This window comes from Cnephaeus nilssonii (assembly GCF_951640355.1).
Source record: "Cnephaeus nilssonii genome assembly, chromosome: 2".
NCBI classification, from domain to species: domain Eukaryota; kingdom Metazoa; phylum Chordata; class Mammalia; order Chiroptera; family Vespertilionidae; genus Cnephaeus; species Cnephaeus nilssonii.
In genome coordinates, this window is record NC_137073.1 from 3691101 (window position 1) to 3715939 (window position 24839).

General features: G+C 55.2%; 1 protein-coding gene across 1 annotated transcript in view; it reads right to left on the minus strand.

The window, feature by feature from the left end:
• Positions 1–12228, minus strand: part of PDILT (protein disulfide isomerase like, testis expressed) — a gene marked incomplete at both ends in the record, with an annotated part of 43764 nt that extends 31536 nt beyond the window's left edge. The window contains 3 exons of the mRNA XM_079789000.1: positions 815–948; positions 5855–6061; positions 12030–12228. Of these exons, the coding sequence (XP_079645126.1) occupies positions 815–948; positions 5855–6061; positions 12030–12228 (540 nt within the window). The remainder of the gene's footprint in view (positions 1–814; positions 949–5854; positions 6062–12029) is intronic.
• Between the last annotated feature and the right edge of the window lie 12611 nt (positions 12229–24839).

Consider the following 24839-nt stretch of genomic DNA (forward strand, 5'->3'; position numbering starts at 1 on the left):
CTGGCTCACTTAAGGTCAAGGTGGAAGTGGTGACCAATTTGTCTCCTTACCTTTCCAACTTTTGAGGTTTTGCTGAGTCACCTCAATCACATTTTATGGAGGTTTCATACCCAGAATACTTTTATGGCCATGACTAAGGCCAGAATAGGCAAATTCACAGAGCTGAGTGGAGAGAGCTGATAGCATAGACCTTCCCCACATATTAGAGGGCTTGGGACTTTGTAACATTTATTCCTGAATTGCTTTCAGAAGAGGCAATTGATTGGCCACATGTAGTATCAAATATAAATTTGGTATCAAGATATGGCTGTAGCTTCAGCGTCATTTTTTAGCTTAAAAATTTGGGGCCAAAAACCCCGTTCAAAAAGCGGGACGGGCGAGAGAGTAACCTCTCCCAGGGTTTTTACTCAGTGCCAGGATTTTTACTTCACTGACAAGGGGAGGAGTCATCCAAGTTACAGGAAATGAGGTAAGATGTAAAGAAACCCATTCTCCAAATGGGGAAACAATTTTAAAATATTGGTTATTCAATGCTATTCTAAATAGACCCCCAATGGTCAATTATACTATCAAACCAACTCAATCTCTCCACTCCTGTCCGCCTCTCTCATCAGCTTTGCCTACCCCGTTCAGCTTTCTTTTTTTCTCTCTTCATCTTAGCCCTGCAGTTCCCCCAGAAAACCAGTTCATTGGAAAATGAAGAATTGGAATTAACCCAAGGAATTAACCTCTCCTCTCCCCCATCCCTGCCCGCCCCGCCAGGCACGGGACTTCTCGCCCATTGAAAAGCCACACCAACTCTTGAACTCAGTACCTGGAAGAAGCCAATGATCACCAAGGGCCTGGCTTTCACAAACTCTGCCACCTGGTGGATGTCAGTGAACAAAAACACTTTCTCGCTAATTTGTCTTCTCAGCCAAACGACCAAGGCAGCAGACTCAACCACTCCTGGAGAGAGACAGTTAAGTGGGTCCCACGGTTTCCCGTGAACTGTGTAGCAAGCCTCTTCTTCCCAAGTTGAAGGTGTAGAAGCTTCTTATCTTGGGCTCCCACCCCTGAAGGCCAAGGTCAGCTTTCCTGCTCCTCTCCACTCCCCCCCACCCCCACCCCCGCCCCAAGCCTCAAGGCATGAACAGTAACCAGCAGGTAAACCTGATTGAGCACTTACCAAGGACCTGAGGTTTCTCATACATCACATCCCACAGCAACCCTGCCCTGAGGGACAGATATGGTTACTCTCCCCTTTTCTACAGATGAGGAAATTGAACTTGGCCACCCCACTAGTGAACCTGGGGATCACACTGAGGAGGAAGCAAGCCCTCTTTTCTTATTCACCCTCCAAAGTGACCACAAGGTAGATTCTTTAAATTTACATAAATAAAATATAAATCAAAAGACCAGCTGGCCTGTGACCTTGGGAAAATTCTATCATATCCGTGTGTCTCCAATTGCTCAGCCAAGACACAAATGTGTGTAAGGTTGTTATGGATCCTGACTTCCATTCTCAGCTGTTGTGTGTGTGTGTGGGGGGGGGGGGGGGGCGCGGGGGGGCAAGCACACAAAGATCTTTGCTTTTAAAACTGTAAGGTAGATACCATGTCTGGGAAGACATGATGGCTTGCCAGAATGTTTACAGGCTACAGATGGACATGTGTTTGCTGGGATCATCAATTTCACATTATGGTAGATAATGAAAAATGTGTTCTATCAAAGCCTGCTACAGAGCAGCTTTGTAAATGAGTTTATAAGGCAATGTTTGTCATGAGTAGCTGTGGGCTACATCTATAGGGCTTCATTCATTGACTCACTCATCAACTGTGTCACTCTTCAATCATGGGATAAATACGCTTTGAATGCCATTAAGTTACTAAGCGCTGTGTTTGCTCTTGGGGCTGTACCCAAATGGTGAGCAGGAGGACACACTGCCAGTTTGGCAGCTCTCGTTCTGTGAAGGACAGACGATAATGACACAAACAAGGACAACCAAATAAATATTGGAAAGCGGAGTCCAATGAGCCAGTAGCAAAGCTGCATGACCTAGACCAGGCGTCCTCACACTACGGCCCGCGGGCCACATGCGGGTGTTTTTGCCGTTTTGTTTTTTTACTTCAAAATAAGATATGTGCAGTGTGCATAGGAATTTGTTCATAGTTTTTTTTAAACTATAGTCCGGCCCTCCAACGGTCTGAGGGACAGTGAACTGGCCCCGTTTAAAAAGTTTGAGGACCCCTGACCTAGACGATGACATCAGGGAGGCTTCCTGGAGAAAGGCACTTAAGAACTGAGAACGGAGGATGCACAGGAATTACACAGGAGGCGGCCAGGAGAGGGGGGAGCTTGCAGGCAGAGCCAGCAGCCTGTGCACAGGCCTGCACCAGGGCACACTGCTCACGGGGCTTGATGAACGCTTGAGCTGGTAGATCAACCAGAAAGGACTATTTTTGGTGTCTTTGCCTATAATTCCTAAGAACATTGGGCCTTTAAAAACACTTATGATGAAGTATATTTACCTGCAGAAAGGTGAAGAGATTACAACGAATGGTTTGATGAATTGTCACAAAATGAACGCACCTGCGTCACTACCACCCAGATCAAGAAATGGAGCATCACCAGTCCCTCAGAAGCGCCCCCCACCGATGCCCCCCTGCCCTCCCGGCCCCTCCCCCTCTCCCCGCCCCTTCCGGCCCCTCCCAGGCCCCAGCCTGCAGCAGCTTCCACCCTCACTCTGAGGGCTGCTTTGGTGCGCCTGCTCTGTGAGCCGCACGGTGTGTGCTTCCAGGTCTGGCTTCGTCATGTCTGGGAGAGTCATCCGTGTTGCCTGTACGTGTAGACCTGCTCAGCCTTCGATCGTGTGACCATTCATCCCGCAGCTTAGGGGTCCACTCTGTGGTGTGACTGGGTCACTTCCAGTCTGGGCTCCGCATTCCCGGCGACACCCGCCCAGAGGCAGACTGTCTGGCCCGGGCTTAGTGGACACAGACGGGACCATGCTAAACGCCAGCGGAGTTGGCCCATGGGACGCCATAGAAGGGCGTGGAGGTCGTGAGGGGCAGAGAGGGGCGAGGGGCAGGCAGGCTTTCTGACACCCTCATCCAAGAGGCTCCACCCACGTCAGGCACCCGCCTCCCGGATTTAGACCCAAGGGTGAGGGTCTATTTTAAGGTGTTCTGAGCCACTTTTCAGAGTGAAGAAAGCCACTTATCATTGAAACAATCTTTCTCTTATAGGCTTCTACCTGAAAAAAATTATGCTGTAAAGGTCCTGAAAGGAATGGGTTTAAAACCAACCAACCAAACTAACAAACAAAAACACCCTCTGACTGGGTTTCACTGTCAGGGTCTCAGATCAGCTGCTCTGCCGGGCTCTGCCCCGCTTTCATGCCGCCTGACCTCCAGCCCAGCCCCAGCACCCAGGCCTGGGACCTGCCAGCGCCTCCCGCTGCCCCCGTGGCTGTTAAGGCGCCTGCTCCTGCTCACTCAGCTCTCAGGGGTCTTTCCTTACCTGCCTCCGCATCTGTCCCTGTTTTACCACCTGCTGTATTTTCTTCATCGAGTCCATCTCCCCACATTTTGATGTTTGGCTAACCTGCTCAGCAGCTCCTGCCATGCCTGGCTCCGACTGGGTACCCAAGAAGTCACTTAGGGTGACTGAGTTTGGTGAAGAATCTCGGGATAAGCCGGCTCTAGGGAACTTGACCTTGGGCCATCCTCTATGGCAGTGGTTCTCAACCCTCCTAATGCCGCGACCCTTTAATACAGTTCCTCATGTTGTGGTGACCCCAACCATAAAATTATTTTCATTGCTACTTAATAACTGTAATTTTGCTACTGTTATGAATCGTAATGTAAATATCTGTGTTTTCCGATGGTCTTAGGCGACCCCTGACAGCGGTTCTCAACCTGTGGGTCACGACCCCTTTCACAGGGGTCGCCTAAGACCATCGGAAAACACAGATATTTACATTATGATTCATAACAGCAGCAAAATTACAGTTATGAAGTAGCAACGAAAATAGTTTTATGGTTGGGAGTCACCACAACATGAGGAACTGTATTAAAGGGTCGCGGCATTAGGAAGGTTGAGAACCACTGCTCTATGGGATCCGTGAACTCCTTTTGCCCCGCTGGACCCCATGGGACTGAGGTAGCTCTGAACTTGGCAGTAGTTCCTCCCCGAGGGCCTGCCAATCAGGCCCTGCCCATTGGGCAGTGTGTCCTGGCGCTCGGGTCTGAGGAGAGGACACAGTGTGCCCAGGTGGGGTGCCAGCCGGTGACTGGCTGGCTGCCCTGTGCACACATTCCAGGCTACAGCTGTGCACGCATCCCTCGCTGGTGCCCAGAGGCACCTACATCCCCTCCCTCAAAAACAGCCCAGGCCAAGTCCCGCTCCAGCCTTGGGGAGCTGGACCTGTGGTCTGGGGCTCTGCCCCAACAAGACTAAGCCCGCCTGCCTCCCCCAGAGTCTCACGAAAGTCACGCTGTCACCCTTATCAGCTCAGGGAGCCTGCCAGTCGGCAGAAGTGGCGCCCACTCTGTCCTGCTGAGGACATGAGAGAGCAAGGCCGGGCCAAGTTCTCATCGCCAGTGAGCAGCCTACAATCCCGGCCCGGCTCACCCTCCCTCCGCACCCACTGCTGCTTTCTCTGGTTGGGGGCACTGAGGAAGAAGGGGGTGGGAAAGCCCGGCAAACATACGGGCTAGTGCCCCCCAGCCCGCCTCCTGTACAGCCCTGCAACTCTGCCCGCTCGAACCCCAAACCTGCCCCTTAGGAACCTAAGCCTTCCAGGCCCTGCACTGGGGTCAGGAAAACAGTCGTTTGATAAGAGGAACCCTACCTGCCGCTCACTCAGAGCGCAGCACAGCAGGAGCCGGCCCGGCCACCCTCAGCTCCATCTGGCTGCCAACTGATTTCAGAGTTTTACCCGCACTCCGCCACACCCACCTGCTTACACAGGCTGCTTGCCCATTGCATCAACAGAGATCACCTGGCCCGAAGGCTTAAAGTATTGACTATCGGGGCTCCTCGGGGTTGCCTACCACCTGCCACTGGGCCTGCAGGTAACACTTTTGAAGCTACGCCCGACAAGAGCCACACGGAGGCACAGAATTCTCCCAGCATTTCCACATCCCGACGGAAGAGCACTGAGTCAGTGAATGACGGGGTTAGCGGCGGAAATGCATGATGACAGAAGCAAGAGTCAGGAGCCACCCTGTCCCAAGCCTGTCTTGTTCCGTCATCTCTCAGTCTCCCTTTGGCAGCCAGCGCTTCCTTGGCCTGGGACCAGAATTACTCTAAAATGCTTCTAGAGTAGAAGATTGGGGAGAGGGGGTCCAGTGGAGTTAGGAATTCACTCTCTGACCTCTGGTGGTTTATAAACCATGCACCTCACTATGCCACCTCGTGGTGCTTTTCTAGAACCCGCCAGCTGAGATGCAAGCTGTAGAAATGTAGCTACAAGCTCACTGTCTTCTTTCCCTGTGCACACATACTGCTCAGTGGGTCGGGGGTGGGGCCTGGAGCAGGGTTCTGGTCAGCGGCAGGAGCAGGGAAGTGAGGTTTGCCACCGGCAGACCTGGGCCATGAGCACAACCAGCAGTGCTCCCTGCCTCCCGCCCCATCGCTGGCGGGACCCAGAGGAGACAACGGGGGCTCGAGGCCCTAAGGGAAGGCAGCCCCCCCGGAAGGAGGCTGGGTCTGTGAACGGCGCTGAGGAGCAGAGCCCCCCTCTCCGCTCTGGCGGCTAGCTGGGTTTCACAGGAGCAGGAACGAGTTTGTGATTCTCTTAAGCCACTGGAATGGTGTTTGTGTGTGTCCACCGCTAACGCTGCCGTGGCTGACAGGGGAGCACCGTTACCTTTGCAGCTGATGGGCGCCAACCTGTTGCCTTCAAAAAACAGCTTCAACTCCGGGGGCTTCTGAACATCAAATTCCTGGCGAAGTTCCTTCTCCACCACGATGTCCACTTTGCCAAAGCCGACCCCGTTCTTGCCCTTGCCCACGATCTCCACGGCTTTGCCCAGCTCCGCGGCGAGGCTCCTGGATCGCTTTGAGGACGGGTCGTCTGAAAGAGCCAGGGTGAGGCCGGCTCGCTGAGCCCTGAGGTTGCCCCCCCAGGGAGAGCCCAGCCCGGCCTGTCTCGCCAGCTTTCAGAAATGGCACACGTGGGTCCTGCCAGGGCCCAGCTGGGAAGACACATGTCAGGTTGGGGGGAGGGGCTTTCGGTATCCTGGACACGATGCAGCTTTGGGTGATTTACTCTGTGAGCCCCACTGTCCTCCGAGGAAAGTGGGGAGAGAGTGGCTGCCTCCTGGAGTTGTCACCCCAAAGGGTTCGCTGAACCGTCGGTTAGAAGTGCCGAAGAGCTTTACGTGGGTTACGCCATTAATCCTCCCAGTGCCCTATGGGTACGTCTTATTATCTCAATTGCACAGATGAGAAAACTGACGACAACAAAATGACCCATTTGCCCAGGGCCACGTGGCAGCGCCGAGCCAGGATCCGCACCACACGGAGGCTCTCTAACCCCCACCAGCCTGCCAACCCCTCAGCACGTGCTGTTATTGTACATTAATATAGTAATAATATATAGTTGCATATAAATATAACATGCACTGTATGTGTGTATATATACATAATTATACATAAAATAAATTTTAACATATTACATATTATATTATACATATGTAATAGCTGCTATTATTATTGTAAGATTTCTATGGTCAGACACTAGAGGAGCAGCAGGGAGACAGGAGAGCAGGAGCGCCCTCCTGTGGCAAGTCCAGGAGCTGACAGGCCAAATGGCCCACAGCCCTCCCGCTGCATAAAATATGCAGGGGACTCTCCAGTAAGGAGGCCAGTGTGTGTTGGGGGGAGTGGGGGAGAGGCTGTGATGCTCCCCACCCTCTGAGGCCACCCCCTAGAGTGAGCCCTAGCTGGTTTGGCTCAGTGGATAGAGCATCAGCCTGCAGACTGAAGGGTCCCGGGTTCGATTCCGGTCAAGGGCACATGCCTGGTGGTGGGCTTGATCCCCAGTAGGGGGCATGCAGGAGGCAGCTGATCAATGATTCTCTCTCATGATTGATATTTCTATCTCTCTGCCCCTCTCCCTTCCAATCTGAAATCAATAAAAATATTTTTAAAAAAATTTTTTTTTCAAGATTTGTACAGTGACAGCCTGATGATCACATCGTCAGGTATATAAACAAATCTCTATGCTGTATACCTAAAGCTAATATAACATTGTATGCCAATTATCTATACTAATAAAGGGTTATATGCTAATTAGACTGGATGTCTTCCGGACAAAGCCATGGTGGCGGGGCTGAGGCAGAGGTAGTTAGGGGCAATCAGGCTGTCAGGGGAGAGCAGTAGGGGGATCAGGCTGGCAGGGGAGAGCAGTTAGGGGGATCAGGCCAGCAGGCAGGTGAGCAGTTAGAAGCCAGCAATCCTGGATTGCGAGAGGGATGTCCAACTGTGGGATCGGGCCTAAACCGGTAGTTGGACATCCCTTGAGGGATCCCGGATTGGAGAGGGTGTAGGCCGGGCTGAAGGACCCCCCCCCCCCGCCCCTGCCATGCACAAATTTCATACACCAGACCTCTAGCACTGTATTAAAAATTTAAATTAAAAAATTTCTAGCTGGGCCGAGGGTGGGAAATGTCCTGGTCCTCACACCTGGGCCCTCACACCTGGGCCCTCACACCTGGGCCCTCACACCTGGGCCTTCACACCTGGGCCCTCACTCTGCTGGGCCCTCACTCTGCTGGGCCCTCACACCTGGGCCCTCACACCTGGGCCCCCACACCTGGGCCCCCACACCTGGGCCCCCACACCTGGGCCCTCACACCTGGGCCCCCACACCTGGGCCCTCACACCTGGGCCCTCACACCTGGGCCCTCACACCTGGGCCCCCACACCTGGGCCCTCACACCTGGGCCCCCACACCTGGGCCCCCACACCTGGGCCCTCACACCTGGGCCCTCACACCTGGGCCCCCACACCTGGGCCCTCACACCTGGGCCCTCACACCTGGGCCCCCACACCTGGGCCCCCACACCTGGGCCCTCACACCTGGGCACTCACACCTGGGCACTCACACCTGGGCCCCCACACCTGGGCCCTCACACCTGGGCCCTCACACCTGGGCCCTCACACCTGGGCCCTCACTCTGCTGGGCCCTCACACCTGGGCCCTCACACCTGGGCCCTCACTCTGCTGCGCCCTCACACCTGGGCCCTCACACCTGGGCACTCATTCTGCTGGGCCCTCACTGCCTGGTGTCTGGGCAGGGGGTGGAGCCAGGGAAGGGGTCCATTGGCTCCTTTTTAAGCCCGAACCTTCATCTTTTTCCAACACCCTTGTCCATCTGGGGCACTTGGAGAACAGGAACCACCCCACTTGCAAGTTTCAAGTTCTACAGAGAAGTCCTTTGTGAAGCAAGACCAGAAAGCCAGCCCGGGCAGCCGGCACAGGCCCCTGCCAGCCCTCCACAGGCCAGGAAGTGAGTGTCCTTTTCACCAAACACCCCGTCAGCTAATGGGAATCGGCGCTTTCCCCCACAGACGATGCCTGTGCCCCTGCCTTGGCCCATCACTGCCTTCCCTCAGCACCAGCCAGCCGCTGCGGGCCCTGCCCACCCGGCCTCTCCCGCTGCTTCCCACAGTGGTGGGCCTGGGCGGGACTGGTGGTTGACAGCCTGCAGACCTGGGCTTCTAAGGGAGCAGCTCCAAGCAAGAGAAACACAGGGGATGGCTGTCCACCGGGGCGGGGGCTTTCGGAGTTCCACACCAGCTCAGGCTCCCACACAAAGGTAGGGAAACGTTGTGATAGCCGGGAACTGACAGCCAGAGGCAAGGACCTGCCTGTAACAGTAATGGGGCTTCATCCAGCCATCCACCACCCAGCCATCCACCCACCAATCCACCCAGCCATCCACCCAGCCACCCACCCACCCACCCACCCAGCCATCCACCCACCAATCCACCCAGCCATCCACCCACCCACCCACCCAGCCATCCACCCACCAATCCACCCAGCCATCCACCCAGCCATCCACCCACCCACCCACCCAGCCATCCACCCACCAATCCACCCAGCCATCCACCCATCCACCCACCCACCCAGCCACCCACCCACCCAGCCATCCACCCACCAATCCACCCACCCACCCACCCAGCCATCCACCCACCAATCCACTCAGCCACCCACCCAGCCATCCACCCAGCCACCCACCCACCAACCAATCCACCCAGCCACCACCCAGCCATCCACCACCCAGCTATCCAACCACCAATCCACCCACCCACCCACCCAGCCATCCACCCATCCACCCAGCCACCCACCCACCCAGCCATCCACCCAGCCACCCACCCAGCCATCCACCCATCTACCCAGCCATCCACCCACCAATCCACCCAGCCACCCACCCAGCCATCCACCCACCCACCCAGCCATCCACCCACCACCCAGCCATCCACCCAGCCACCCAGCCACACATCCACCCATCCACCCATCCACACATCCACACATCTACCCACCCAGACAACCACCCACCCAGCCACCCACCCAGCCATCCACCCATCCACCCATCCACCCACCCAGACATCCACCCAGCCACCCATCCACCCATCCACATATCCACCCACCCAGACATCCACCCATCCAGCCATCCACCCATCTACCCCCCACCCATCCACCCTGCCACCAAGCCATCCACCCATCCACCCACCCACCCACCTATACATCCACCCACCCACCCAGACATCCACCCACCCACTCAGCCGGACGGCAAGCACAAGACCCTAAGTTAGGATCTGCCCTGAGCTGGGCACTGCTGTAGGTGCTGGGGATTGAACAGTGAACAGGTAGAAACCCCCGCTCTCATTGGAGAAGGCAGATCATAAGCAAAAGAAAGAAGTGGGCTAATTCTGGGTCAGATGTAAGTGCCATGGAGAAAGCAGCAGCAGCGCTGGGGATGCGGAGGGTCGGGGGACTGGGTTTGAGCAGGGAGGCCGAGCAGGGACATTTCCCTAAAACTGAAGGAGGTGAGAGCAAGCCATGTGGGTATATGAAGGGAGTGTGCCAGGCAGAGGAACAGGAAGTGCAAAGGCCCTGAGGTAGGGCCTTGCAGGCCACAGCACAGACTCTGGTCTTTCCTCTGAGCGTGGTGGAAGGTACTGGAGGGTTTGAGGCACGGTGAGATGTGATCTGACTTCCTTTTGGCTGGGTTCTCCGAATGCTACACGGAGATTAAATCAGAGGGGAGGAGTGGGCCCAGGGGGGGCCTGAAGGTACTAACAGCCCAGGGAGGCGATGGAGGCGGGAGAAGAGGCTGGAGCCTGGAGGTGCGGCGGGGGAGCTGGCTGCACTGAGCCAAGATCAGATCCGCAGTGGGAGTGGGAGAGGAACCAGGGACTCCCAGGTCGCTGGCCCGGCAACCAGGAGGAGGCAGGGGTGAGGATGTCAAGGTGAGATGAATGCATACGCCCCTCAGGCCCCAGAGCTTATGGCCATGCCCTGGCCGACTGGACACGCTAGTGTGGCCGGGCATGGCGACGCCTGGATGGACGCTGCTGCCTGTGCAGCGGGGCCCGGCGGGCTGTGCATGGTCAGAGCCTTTGCTGGGAGGCCAGGAGCTCCTCTGGGCACAGCCTCCTCTGGTCCTGAGAGCCACCTGGTCACTGCCTGGCACATGTCGGGCACTCGCTGAACGTGAAATCCTTAGGTTCGCTCATGAAACAGTCACGTGGCAATGGTGCTTGAGGCCCAAGTAAGATCATTTTTAGAACATCTCTGTGCCTTGGTTTCTCTGTATGAGAAATTAATGGGTCCTGCACCTGAGGAGATCCTACATGGAAGCAAAGCGCCGGCACGGGAGTGCCAAGCCACGTGAACCATTGTGGTGACCTGGGTGGCCAACCTTCGGCCTAGCTCTGACGGGGTTCCCTCTTGGAAGGGGTCCCATGGAGATGTCTGGATCCCAGCAGACCACTGGTTTCTGGGTGAAGGAAGGCGGTGACCGCATCGCCACCCCGCCCAGGCGCGGCCTGCCCGTGGCTGGCGCTGGGCGTGGGGTGAGCAGTGTGAACAGTCTGTGCTCTGCCCGCAGAATGCAGACATGGTCGTGGCAATGGGCCTAGAGCCAGTGCTTGCCTGCCTTTAGCAGAGAGCCCGCCCCTTCCTGAGCACCAGGCGAGTGGGGGGGAGGGGGGTCGAGCAGCCAGAGCGGGGACTGGCGGTTAGCTCCCGGCACAGGAAGAGGAGTCTCCTCTCTCAGACTGGTGGCCATGTCTGGGACATTTCTGCTCGTCAAGCTGGAGTGCCATGCCTCTGGTGGGAGACACTGAGGGTGCTGCTAAAACCCCACAATGCACTGGCACTGCCCCCCCCCCCCCCGCCCCGCCCCGCACACAGCTAAGAGTTGTCCCCAGCCTTGCCCGTATTGCTGAGGATGAGAAGCCGTGTTTCAGACCGGGCTCCCGCTCACGCAGGAAACAGTGTTCTGGGAATAAGCCTCCTCCCACCCACAGGGCAGTTCAGTGTCCAGGTGCTCCCGGGGGGAGGCCTTCCGGTGGACTCCTGGGGCCAGCACATCCCTCGCCATCGCCATGGCCCACACCCCCCGCTCCGCTGCTCGCCCTGTGAGCCCGCCCGCGCCCACTGCGTCTCTGCAGCCGCAGCTCAGCTCGGCGCCTGCGGCCCGGAACGCCCTCCTCCCAGATCTCGCCTGGGCTGCGGCCCGCCTGCCCCAGGCCCCGGCTGACCGGTCTCCTGCTCAGGAAGGCCTTCCCTCCGCTCCGCCTCATGGATGGCGCACAGGCTGGCGGGAGAAAGCTACCCAAATGCACACTGCGCCACCTCCCTGCACTGGCACTCTCCTCTGGGGATGGGGAGTGCTGCTACATACACATGGCTTTTTCATATTAATAACATGCGTTCTCACGTGTAGCAATACATAAACTCCTCTGTCCTCCAGGAGCAAGGAGGCAGGTCTCCCCCCATCTCCCCCCGCCCCCGGAGTGGGCACTCACAGAAAAGCACCAGGAGGAAGCGGGTCTGGTTGAGCATCTGGGTCAGGCCTGCGGCTGACAGCACCATCAGGTGGCCTTCCTGTGGGATGTGCAGGGGCTGGGGCATGACGTCCACGTCCTCGCTGTCCCCCTCCGGCCAGGCCTGGACTGCAGACACGCAGGAGCCCACCAGCAGCAGGGCCCTCCAGAGCAGCGCCATGCCGGCCTGCGGGCGAGAAGCCAGGCCCTCAGCAACACAGGGGTTGGGTGGGCCGCGGCATCACGCCCTCCCCCTCCTTCCCTGACGGCGTCCCGAGAACGTGGCCTGAGCACAGCCACTGTCTCCCCAGCAATGCCCGCAGCTGGCAGTGCCCTGGAGGAGAGGCCACGCATCGAGTAGCCCCAGGACCTGGCACAGGAGGACTCAGAGCCGCAGGGCCCCACTCGGGGCAGCAGGAAGCCAAATCCCAGGCCAGCAGCTGAGCCCACTGGCTCCCAGCCACTAAGCAAGTCCTTAAGCGATGAGTCCTCGGTGAAGCTCTGGCTCTCAGAGATGACGGGTCCATCTCCCATCACAGCTCCTGCTCCTGCTTGAATGCCCCTTACACAGGGAGCTCACCACCCCACCATGTGCCTCATTTTAGTGTAATGAGGTCTTTTAAAAGCCATGACTAGAGTACATACTTGTAAAATGCCAACCAATACGATAAAAACATGTTAAGTAGAAAATAAAAATCTTTCCCATAACCCCATTCCTGCAAAGCTGCTGTGAAGAGTCTGGATAAGTCCTTGCAGGTGCTGAACCCCCTATAGAATCAGATGTGCATGTTGTCTGGTGTCCGATGATCTCACTCACTAACATGGAGTGTATTCCAAGTGTCTTCCCATAACAGTACATACTAGATCTGTAACATGGCTTCCTTTTCTCTTTTTCTCTTGGGTTTTTGTTGTTTGTTTGTTTGTTTGTTTGGGGCGGGGGGGGGGGGCAGAAGCTGCCTGTCTCCGTAACAACGTATGTCTCCCTAACACTCCGAGGCCACAGCACACGCTTTCTGTGCAGCACACAGACCGCGGCGTGTCCTCGCTAGAACACACAGCAGACACACTCTGGTCAGCTCACGTTCAGTTGATAAGGATCTTCACTTCTTTGTTGTCGGCTGTATTCCTAGCATCTGGCATTCATGGTAAGAAAATGAACAAGTGAATGAATGAATGAATGTTTACCCGGGAAAGGTGTTTGGCAAACTAGCCGAGGATTTTAAAAAAAATAGATCTAATGCAACCTTATGGTTCAGAATTGTGAGCAAGTCTCAGCGCTGAGCGTTGTAAGAGCCTATAGCTCAGCATCCGTGCTTCCCACGCCACCACCTGTCACAGCCTCGGGCTAAGGGCGGGCCTGGCCTTCCTTCACTCCAGAGGCCAGTCCCAGTCCCAGTCGTCCCTGTGCTTCTGAGGACACCCGCCCTCGGGCTCCAGGCATTTGCTCGGTGCTCACCGCTCAGGGAGCCCGTGTGCTCGCTAGGCTACTCTTTGGCGCAAAGGATATTCAAGGAACAGCCATGTGACGAGAGACAGGGCCAGGTCCCAAACAAAGGGTCTCTGTCTCCATGGGGTTTGGGGTCCTGCAGGGCAGCACTTGGGGTGGTCTTGTTCCCCAATCTGAAAGCTCTCCAAACCGGCCTTCCCGGGTGATTCTGGGGCTAATTATGAGGCACAACAGATGACATCATTGTCACTGGTGACTGGCCCCACCCCCAGCCCCCTCCCCTCCCTGGAGGTCAGTCCCCTGGCAACCAGCCCAGCCTTGGGCTCTCCCAGGCGCCTCGTTGACAGCACCCGGCGTGGGAAGGGCTCTGAGGGATCCCAGGATGAGAAGCAGAGACCAGATGTCGGAATACAAGATGCCCAGGGCTCTCCTCTCAGGACACTCCAAGGGTCTGGGAGCTGAGAGCAGGAACGTGACGAAGGCTGCTATGCCTGACAAATATATCTTGCTCGTGTGAATGACCCAATATCTGTATTTCCTATAAATCACAATGTGCAGGACCCTCCCGGTCTCTTCCTTGCACTGAAGCCCAGCCCGTCTCTGAGCCTGCGGACCCGGTACCCAGTTCGCGCCTGCCCGGAGTTACAAATAAACGGCATGCGCTCAGCTATGTTCGGGCTCCCCTCGCGCCCGCTCACTCATCCTCCCGGCTTGCCTGTGGCAGGTGCAGCCACGACGCCCACTTTACCGAGTGCCGACCTAGAAAGCGCACTCCGCGGGGAGCTGGACTCAGGTATGTCTGAGCCTCGGCCTCTGGCTGAGCAGAGCAGGCCAGCTGGGCTACCTGCCTATTCTTGCACAACTAGTGTCATTGCATCACCGCCGTCCTCGTCTGTGCCGTTGTCTGTGGCTGCTTTCGCCGTAACAAGTGAGTGTGTACTTGCACAGAGACCCTCTGTGGCCAGCAAAGCCAGAAATACTTACCTGGCCTCCACCGGTTCGCTAACCTCCAGTCTAAATCGCCGTTCAGCACTGCCGTCACACCCACATCTACACTCACTCCTGGGATCTTGGCCTTTGGAAGTGTTCACAGATTTTCAAAAAAACCAAGTCCACTCTCAGAACTTAGCACCCCTCTGTAGCGGGGGGAGCTGCTCCTGCCTCCCCGGGGAGCTGTGAGACGTGATAAAGAATTTGTCTTCATCTTATTTCACTCAGCCTCACCGTCTCCCGCCCTGGGGGTGTTGAAGCCCGTCCCAGGCAGCAGAGCATTGATCCCTAAGAATAAAACATAACTGCAATACCATCATCCTACTTAAAACTATAACTCCTTCATATCAACTATCCGGACAGTATGTGAATTACCCTGATGATCTCGCAGCTTTAAGTTTGTTTGAACTGGGGTCCAAACGAGATGAACGTATAATTGGCTGTGTTGATCTCTGAAGCCTCCGGGTCACTCAGCGGTGAGGCTGTGGGTTTGACACAGTAGCAGTGACACAGACACGAGCACAGGAGGTGCCGTAGGCCAGGCACAGGCCGTCACCAGGGCAGAAAGCCCCGGTGCCTAGCAACAAGCAAGACTGGGAACACAAATATTGTAGAGTAGGACTCTCCCCCGGTGACCTCTCCTCCCTGAACATATAGCTTTAGACCCCCTGACCTTTCCCCCCTGACCTCTCCTCCCCTGACCTTTCCCCCCTGACCTCTCCTCCCCTGACCTTTCCTCCTGACCTCTCCTCCCCTGACCTCTCCTCCCCTGACCTTTCCCCCTGACCTCTCCTCCCCTGACCTTTCCCCCTGACCTCTCCTCCCCTGACCTTTCCCCCTGACCTCTCCTCCCCTGACCTTTCCCCCCTGACCTCTCCTCCCCTGACCTTTCCCCCTGACCTCTCCTCCCCTGACCTTTCCCCCCTGACCTCTCATGTTGCTGGCCATGTGGTTCAGAGCCTCGGGGGAGGAGCAGGGCAGGAGAGCAGCCTCACAGACTCCCCACGAGCCCGTGCATGACCCCCCCAAAGCACGAAGCCCTCAGGACACTGAGGGTCTGACCGCGTCACGAGCTCAGGAACGAAGCCGCGGGCCGCTGGCCACAGGGGCGGCTGTGGTCACCCTGGAGGTGACCCTGAGGCCTCGGTGTGTCTCGGCTCCCGGCCCCGAAAAGCAGCCAAACCAGAGGGAGCGGAGCCAGGGTGACGGCAGGACCAGCGGCGATGATGACCCCTGCCTGGCGTGGGCCAGCTGTGCGCACCAGGACCCGGAAGGGCACCCGGAAGGCTGGTGACTGTCCCGGGGGACCTCCCCTGAGAGCCCCTGCCGCCCGCTTTAGCGGCACGGAAACCCCGCAAGACGAAGGGCCCCGCGCTCCACGCTCTCCCTCCTGAGCGCCAAGGCCCTCCTTTGGCCTCTGCAACTTGGTTCCGGAGTCCACACGGCCCGCTGGCTCCCTTCTCCTACCCTGTGGTTTTCTCTTTAAAAATAATGTTTTTATGGTTTGGGAGAGAGAGGAAGGAAGAGGGAGGGAGAGAGAGACATCCATGTGAGAGAAACATCGGTAGGCTGCCTCCTGCAACCTCCCGCCAGGGGTTGAGCCTGCCAAGCAGGCACGCGCCCTGACTGGGAAGCCAGCGTGATTCAAACTGACCTTCGGGCGCAGGGACAATGCCCAGCCAGCCGAGCTGCCGGCCGGGCGACCGCAGGGACTTCCTAAAGAAGCTTTCCCTTGCAGCTGAGTCTTGGATCTGAGTCCTTTTTTAGCCAAACTCACGGGCCAAGGCCTACCCTCTGGTGCCGTCTGCCTTAACCGGTCGGCAGCCGCCCGGTGGCTCCCCTCACAGTCCCCTCACAGGCCTTGGCAGTGTCCGGGCTGCTGAGCAGTTGGTGGGAAGGGGCAGGGGAGGCCAGGAGGGGGGTGGGGCTCCTGTGCCCGGCCCCTGGGGCAGGGCCCGGAGCGCTCCCAGTGCCCGTCTCACGGGCAGAGACCAAGCCCGGCTGGGGAGCCGCTCAGTCAGACACCTGCCAACTCCAGTCACCATCTTACTCATTCATCCACTCATTCGTTCACGCATTGGTTCATTTGTTCACTCATCAAGTATGTTTTAATCTTCATGCATGCGAGGTCCCATTCTAGGCACTGGGATTACGGGAGCGAACCAAATAGACAGTATTTCTTGTGCTCGGGGAGCCTGTGGTCTAGAAAGGGACCCACGGTGGCGGTGGCGGGAGAGGACGTGGTGTGCCAGAGGCGAGGAGTGCTGAGAGCAAACTAACCGGGGTGGGAGGTGATAAAGGGAGGGGGACTGTGCACATTTTTAAAAATCCTCCCCCAAGGCTATGCTCATTGAAAGGAGAAGGGAGGGAGAGAGAAGGGGGGGGGAGGGAGAGAGAGAGAGAGAAGGAGAAGGGGGGGAGAGAGAAGGGGGGAGGGAGGGAGAGAGAGAGAGAGAAGGAGAAGGGGGGGAGAGAGAAGGGGGGAGGGAGAGAGAGAGAGAGAGAGAAGGAGAAGGGGGGGAGAGAGAAGGGGGGAGGGAGGGAGAGAGAGGCATCGATGTGGCAGGGAACACTGACCGGCTGCCTCCTGCATGTGCCGACCAGGCTCAAACTCGCCAGGAGTCAGGGCCCACACTCCCACCAGGGAGCCAGGGGCCAGGGTGGGTGCGGACGTTTAAACAGGGGCACAGGGAAGGTTGCTCCGAAGCTGCAGGGGACAGAGGGGCAAATGCAGGCTCTATCGCTGGGCGTGGTGGGGCCGGAGACGTCTCCTCTCCGCGCTCTCTCTCCTGAGACTGTGGCTGCCCCTCAGCCTGGCGTCGCCACAGGGCTCCCCCAACTCTGGATCCCCTCCGGCTCACCCCCTGGCCCTCCCTACCCCTGCCCTGTGTCCCCGCGCCCTCAGCCCAGTCCCACCAACTCCAGCCCGGACTCTGGTCCACCCACCCGCCCGGAGCGCATGAAGGACGCTTTGGTGAGTGAGTGTGGTGAGGACGGGCTGATGGGAGGGGCGCTCCCAGCTGGCAGCACCCAGCCCTGCGGGCTCACCTCCCCGCCTCCCCGCACACCCGCCGGCCTGTGGCCTCGGTACAGGGAGCAGTGGCCGCCGCCTGGCCCGCTTACGCCCTTGGCACTGCCCTCCGAGCGGAGACTTCCTTTTGCATCAGCACAGACAGGACCACCCCGTGCCCACCCTGCTCCCAGCACCGCCACCCCGTGCCCACCCTGCACCCAGCACCACCGCCACAGCCGTTTCTTTGAACTTGGCACCCGCCTCTCCATGGCTCCACACTGACACTCCTCCTCGTGGCGGGGAGGCCTCCTCTGCTGTGGCGCCCCCCCCACCCCCCACCCCCAGACGCCCCAGCTGGAGCTCAGGGGTTTGCTGAGTGAGTGACTGAGCGAATGGCCTCCTTCCATTCTCCACGAGCTCCCTCCGCAGCAGCAAGCGGCTCGCCCACAGCCCAGCGTCACTCTCTGGAGGAGCCTTAACAAGTGCTGCTGCCAGAAACCAAGCCCCCGGTTCACACTCCGGGGGGGGGGGGGGGGGGCCTGATGCTCAGCCATCGGAGCTGAAATCTGTACCCCTCCTGCCGAGGGGCCTGTCCTCACTCTGCCCCTCCCCGCGGACCGACCTGGGAGAGCCTGGCTCGCGTGGGGCGGGAGTCGTGGCCAATGCAGCTCCTGGCTTCCCGGTGACCAGCAGGGCCCGCAGCGGGCTGGGGCTCTAGGGACCCGGAGGCAGAAACGAGGTCCCTCCTGGACACCGAGACCACACAGCCTGGCAGCTGTGTTCTGAGCTTGGGGTTCTGGGGGGGTGGGGAGAAGAATGGCCATTGTTGAGTAAGAGGGCCCTGCCCTGCCCTGTCCTGCTGGCAGGAGTGGTCCTGGAGTGGGGGAGGGAGAGGGGGAGGGGGGAGTGGAGGAGGGAGTGGGGGTAACAGCTCCCCCCCACCCCCGAATACCATCTGTCGGAATGGGCGTGGCACAGAAGTCCCTGAACTTGGTGCCTCGAGGTTGGGCTCTGCCCCTGAGCAGCGCTGTGACCTGGGGGTGTCACTGGGCTTTTCTGAGGCTCCCGGGGCGCTGTCAGGGTCACAGGAGATGCTGGGACCTGGACGGCAGGAAGCCAGCCCGCCTCAGGCCTGGGCCCAGCTCCGCGGGCCCTGCCAGTCCTCTCGCTGGACCGGCACCAGCACCAGCACCGGCCCGAGCACCGCAGCGCCCTCTGCGGGCAGCTCTGCGCCCCGTGCTCGCTCCTCTCCTGGACGGCTCTCAGCCAGGCCTTTCCCACCGCTGCCCGCCGCCCCCCAGGTCTTTGTAGACGCCTCTCCCTCAGCACTGACCGCCTCCGCAAGGGGCGGGTGTGCTCACCAACTGATTGCGGGAACTGTCACCTCTCATCACACACCTTAAATATGCACTTTAGTTTGTCCATCTTACTTCAATAAAGCTTGAAAAAATACAAATGTTTTTTAAAATATACTGAATATGCCCTAGCCAGTTTGGCTCAGTGGATAGAGCATCAGCCTGCAAGCCAAAGGGTCCCGGGTTCGACGCCAGTCAAGGGAACATACCTTGGTTGCAGGCTCCTCCTCGGCCCGCGCCCTGGTTGAGGCGCGTGCAGGAGTCAGCCAATCGATGTGTTTCTCTCATAGCAATATTTCTCTGTGTCTTTCCCTCTCTCTTCCACTTTCTCTAAAAATCAATGGGAAAATATCTTCAGGTGAGGATTAACAGAAAAAAATAAAATAAAATATACTGAATGTGCTCTGGCCAGTGTGGCTCAGTGGTAGCTCTCTCTCTCTCTCTCTCTCTCTCTCTCTCTCTCTCTCTCTCTCCTTTCTCTCGTTCTCTCTCTCTTTCTCTTTCTCTCTCCCCCTCCCTCCTTTCCACTCTGTAAAATTAATGAAAAAAATATCTTCAGGTGAGGATTAACAGAAAAAATATACATATACTAGAGGCCCGATGCATGAAATTCATGCAAGAGTAGGCCTTCCTTCCCCCGGCTGCTGGCACCGGCTTCCCTCTGGCACCCAGGACCGGGGCTTCCCTCACAGCCCCGACTTCTTCAGGAAGGTCCTCAGGTCTAATTAGCATATTACACTTTTATTATTATAGATTGAATGTTAGAAAGTGACAGAAGTTAAGAAGGAAAATCAAGCAGAGAACGGAGACCAGTGGTGTGAGCGGGAGGGGTCCGGCTGGGTTAGGGAGGTCATGCGAGGCCCTGTAAGGAGGCCGAGGGCAGGAGCAGTGAACCCGGCAGGGAATGTTCCGGCAGAAACCAAGGAGCACCGGGGCAGGCCGCGCTGCCAGGCCGGCTGAGGCTCGCGCAGAGCTGTTAATATTCGCGGACTTTGCAGCTGGCTGTTAAAGCTTCGGTAGCTTGAACCTGGCCGGTGGCAATATTTAACCCAAGGCCCTGGCACACACTTCAGGACAGCGCTGTCCCCAGAGCGCCCGCTGACCACGGCCCGGCCGCAGGCCCAGGCCGACCGCGTGGCTGCTCGCACAGCTGCTGCTGCTGCTGGTGGCGGCAGTAAGTGTACAGAGTGCAGCCACCAGCGCAGTCCCAACCCACCCTCACAGCGGTCCCTGGGGACACTTGCGGACACCAGCAGCCACCAGCGCAATCCCAACCCACCCTCACAGCGGTCCCTGGGGACATTTGCGGTCACTCCCTGACCCGCTCAGCACCAGCCCTGCAGCCACAGATTTGCTTGCTGTCGGCTGGGAGCAGAGCGGGAGGGGCTATGGCTTGGCTTGCATTATTGCCACTATTGTACCTGCTGCTAAACATAGTCCAGCTCCTGTTCCTGTCCCAGATTAGGGTGCGACCTGAACTTTCAGGGACACCTCGCCAGGTCCAGGACCCCTCCAGACCCTGGAGCCGGACTGTAACTCGGGCACCGGCAGCCGTGAGGAGTGTGCTGGCAGGACGCCCCTGCCCACTGCCCGTTTCAGGCTCTGCCCACTCTTCGCGGCCTGGGGACTGAGGGGTTTCCGGTTCAATCCCAGTCACGGGCACTTGCCGGGTTGCGGGCTCCATCCCCATTGTGGGACGTGCGGGAAGCAGCCCAACAATGACTGCTCTCATCGCTGATGTTTCTCTCTCTCTCCCTCTCCCTTCCTCTCTGAAATCAATAAAAACATATTTTAAAAAATAAATTAAATAAAAACAAAATAAATGAACAAGCGGAAGAGAACAGACTCACAGGCACAGAGAATGTTTTGATGGTTGCCAGATGGGAGGGCTGTCAGGAGGGTGGTTGGAAAGGTGACGGTACTAAGAAGGACAAATTGGTTGTTACAAATAGTCATGGTGACATGAAGTACAGCAAAGAAATAGAGTCAATAACATTGTAATAACTAAAAACAGAGAGAACTATGTGTCACATTCACTTAAATGTGTTATAATTTTTAGGATTATAAGACCCACAAGCATGCGTTACAAATAATATAGCATGTATTTTTCCATAATATTATATTTTTAACATGTGTTCTTCTATAATAAAAAAGTGCAATAATATGAAATAGCCTGTACATTTTATTTTTCCCTCTTATTACATGTATTGGGTTGACACTGGTTAACAAAGGTATACAGCTTTCAGGTGCGCAATTCCACAACACACCGTCTGTTCACTGTGTTGTGTGTTCACCACCCCAAGTCAAGTCTCCATCCATCACCACGTATCCCACCTCTCCCTCCTCCACCTCCCCAACCCCATCCCTGGCAATCACCACATTGTTGTCCATGTCCATGAGTTCTTTCTCTTCTTTTTTATTCATTTTTACTCAATCCTTCCACCCCCTCTCCCAGCACACTTACCTAACAGCTGTCAGCTTGCTCTCTATCTATGAGTCTGTGTCTATTTTGTTGGTTAGTTCATTTTGTTCATTAGATTCCACATATGAATGAAATTATATGGTACTTGTCTTTCTCTGACTGGCTTATTTCACTTAATATGATACTCTCCAGTTGCATGCATGCCATTGCAAAGGGTTAGATTTCCTTCTTTTTTATGACCCAGTAAATATTCCATTTTATACAGTCATCTCCTGATGGACACAGGCTGATTCCAAATCTTGGCTATTGTAAACAACCCTGCAATGAACATAGGGGTGCATGTATTCTTTCAAATTAGTGTTCCCAGTTTCTTAGGCTAAATTCCCAGAAGTGGAATCATTGGGTCATAAGACAGTTCCATTTTTAATTTTTTTAGGTAACTCCATACTGTTTCCACACTGGCTGCACCAATCTGTTTTCCACCAACAGTGCACAAGGGTTTCCTTTTTTTTTTTTCACATCCCCACCTGCGCTTGTTTGTTGATTTATTGATGGTAGCCATTCTGACAGGTGTGAGGTGATACCTCATTGTTGTTTTAATTTGCATTTCTCTGGTGACTAGTGATGAGGCAGGATAGTAAGAAGCTAGGGAAATTCCTTGACAAGTGGAATTAGGGACAAAATTAGACATGGCCAAACAACGTGATCAATTTACAGCCAACTAATAAATCGCAAGGTTTTAGCTTCTCTAACCAAGAACTCTTAGGAGCAAATGGTTTACACAATCCAGGCCGTCCTGGGGCAGTCCGGCCTCAGCCCCAGTCCCTCTTTAATAACGTTCTTTAAAAATAAAACTAACCAGAAAATAACCCTGGTCCCTTTACACGCACATTTTGATGAATCAACACATTGAAGGACACATCTGGGAAAGCTAATGAATATTCTGTGAAGACCCTCCCCCAAGATCTCCCCTAGGATCCCAGCTGGCCAGGGGAAGATAACAAACCTCAAGACAAAGGATCCACCATGCACTCTCCTCCCGGGAGCAGCCCCATGTTCCCCCACAACTTCTGCCTCCACAGGCCACATCTGCTAAACTCCCAGGGACCCCACGAGACTTGCAACCAGGGAAGCAGTGGGCAGTGGCAGCTCCTCTGGGCTCACCCCCTGACCCTGTCTCCAAGGCCCCCTTTCTCTGCTTTTTCCTCTCCTGTTGCTTCTCCTATCTTATGTCCTCCCTTTGTGTCACTGCCCAGCTTTAATAAACACTTTCAAAAACACCTAGACTCATGTTGTGAAATCTTTCCTACGCAGAGTCAAGAACCCACACACTACTGGCAGGCCCCAGGCTGACCTCTTGAGGTCAGACCCTGCCCAGTCCTGTGTGTGTCTTTTGTTCTGAGGTGAGTCCCTTGTAGATAGCATATATTTGGGTCATGTTTTTGTATCCATCCAGCTACCCTATGTCTTTTGACTGGAGCATTTAATCCATTTACATTTAAAGCTACTATTGATAGGTAGTTATTTATTGGCATTTTAATTCTTTATGCCTATGTTTCTCTTCTATATATTTCTTATTATTATAGCAGTCCCTTTAGCATTTCTAGCAATGCTGGTTTGGTGGTGATAAACTCCTTTAGCCTTTTTTTGTCTGGGAAGCTCTTTATTTCACCATCTATTTTGAATGATAGCCTTGCTAGATATAGTATTCTTGGTATCAGACCCTTGCTTTCGATTACCTTGACTACTTCATACCATTCCCTTCTGGCCTGTAGCATTTCTGATAAGAAATTCACTGACAGTCTCATAAGAGCTCCTTTGTAGGTAAAAAAAAAAAGCTTTTCTCTTCCTGTCTTTCAGATTCTCTCTTTATCTTTAATTTTTGGCATTTAAATATGATGTGTCTGGGCATGGGCCTCTTTGGGTTCATCTTTGGGAATTTCTGTGCCTCCTGAACTTGTGTGACTTTTTCCTTCACCAGGTTAGGGAAAATTTCTGCCATTATTTCTTCAAACAGGTTCTCTATCTCTTGCTTACATTCTTCACCTTCTGGCATTCCTATGATGTCAACATTGTTACATTTCATGTTGTCCCACAGCTGTCCTCTTGTTTTTTAATTGTTGTGTTTATTTTTTCCTTTAGGTTCTCTGAATAATTTTTTTCTACCTTCTCTTTTAATCACTTATTTAATCCTTAGCTTCCTCTAATCTGCTGTGTATTTTTTCCAATGTGTTCTTTATTAGTGCTATGTCATTCTTCATTTCCAACTGGTGATTTTTCATAGTTTCTATATTTTTTCTCATACCATTGAGCATCCTTGTAATCATTATTCTGAACTCCATATCTGGTAAATTTCTAATTTCCATTTCAGTTGGCCCTTCTTCTGGAGAATTCTCTTGTTTGTTTATTTGGGGATTTTTTTTTGTCTCCCCATTTGGCTGCCTGTTTGGGTTTGTGTCTATGTATTAGGTGGATCTGCTATGACTCCAAGTCTCTGGTGCAGGACAATGTCAGACTCTGTTTGTGACTGGCCCTGAGTACTGTTTGGAGCAATCAGCAATCCACAGCTTGTGGCTCCCTCAGCTGGGTCTGGGTGCCTTTGGAAAGGACCAGGATGTACACCAAGGTCTGCTTTTCCTAGCCCCAGGCTCAGAAAGAGATCAGGCAGAGACTCAAAGCCTCCAGAGATCTGCCTCTGCCTGTAGTCTGATTATTATTCTCTGAGTCTTTTTTTAAATTACTTTATTGATTAAGGTATCACATATTTGTCATCAACCCCCTCCCCCCATTCCCTTCCCAAACCCCTCCCCCACACGCAAGCCCCCCTCCCCCTGTTGTCCGTGATCACTGGTTAGGCTCATATGCAAGCACGCAAGTCCTTTGGTTGATCTATCTCCCTTGTCCCCACCCTCCCCTACCTTCCCTCTGAGGTATGACAGTCTGATCAATGCTGTTCTTGTTCTTCAGTCTATGTTGTTCATCTTTTCCCCTAGATGAGTGAGCTAATGTGATACTAGGAATACACTTATAGGAACTGAAAATGAGACAAGCAATAATAGCTATGCTGAGAGGCAAATGAATCAGTCTATAGTGAGTTTCTTTCTGGGCCAACAGTTCTTTTGAGTCCCGGTTTCTATGTCCAACAGTTAATAATGTGTTCATAACAGCAATGATATGTTAGTTCTGGATGGTGGACAAATGGTGGTATTGCAGGTCCGACCCTCTCTGGTTTGGTCCTTATTCTCTGAGTCTTAATGCACCTCAGGCTATAGATCACAGCAAGGTATGGACTCCACAGGGTGGGGCCAGAGGTTTTCCTACAGGGTGGGGCAATTGCTTACCCAAAGGCATAAGCTTCCTGGATGGTAAATGTCTGCCTGAGAAAGATGTCCTCTGCAGATGAGGGAATGACTCAGCACAGGAAATCAGGGTGGCTGCCTTCTGAGTCTAACCCCAGAGCCCCCAACCCTGGATTCTCCTCACACAGCTCTAGTTCACTCTGCCCTCCCTCTGCCAGAGCCCAAGGTGAGTGGATGCACATGAAATTTTGTGTGTTGGCCCTTTA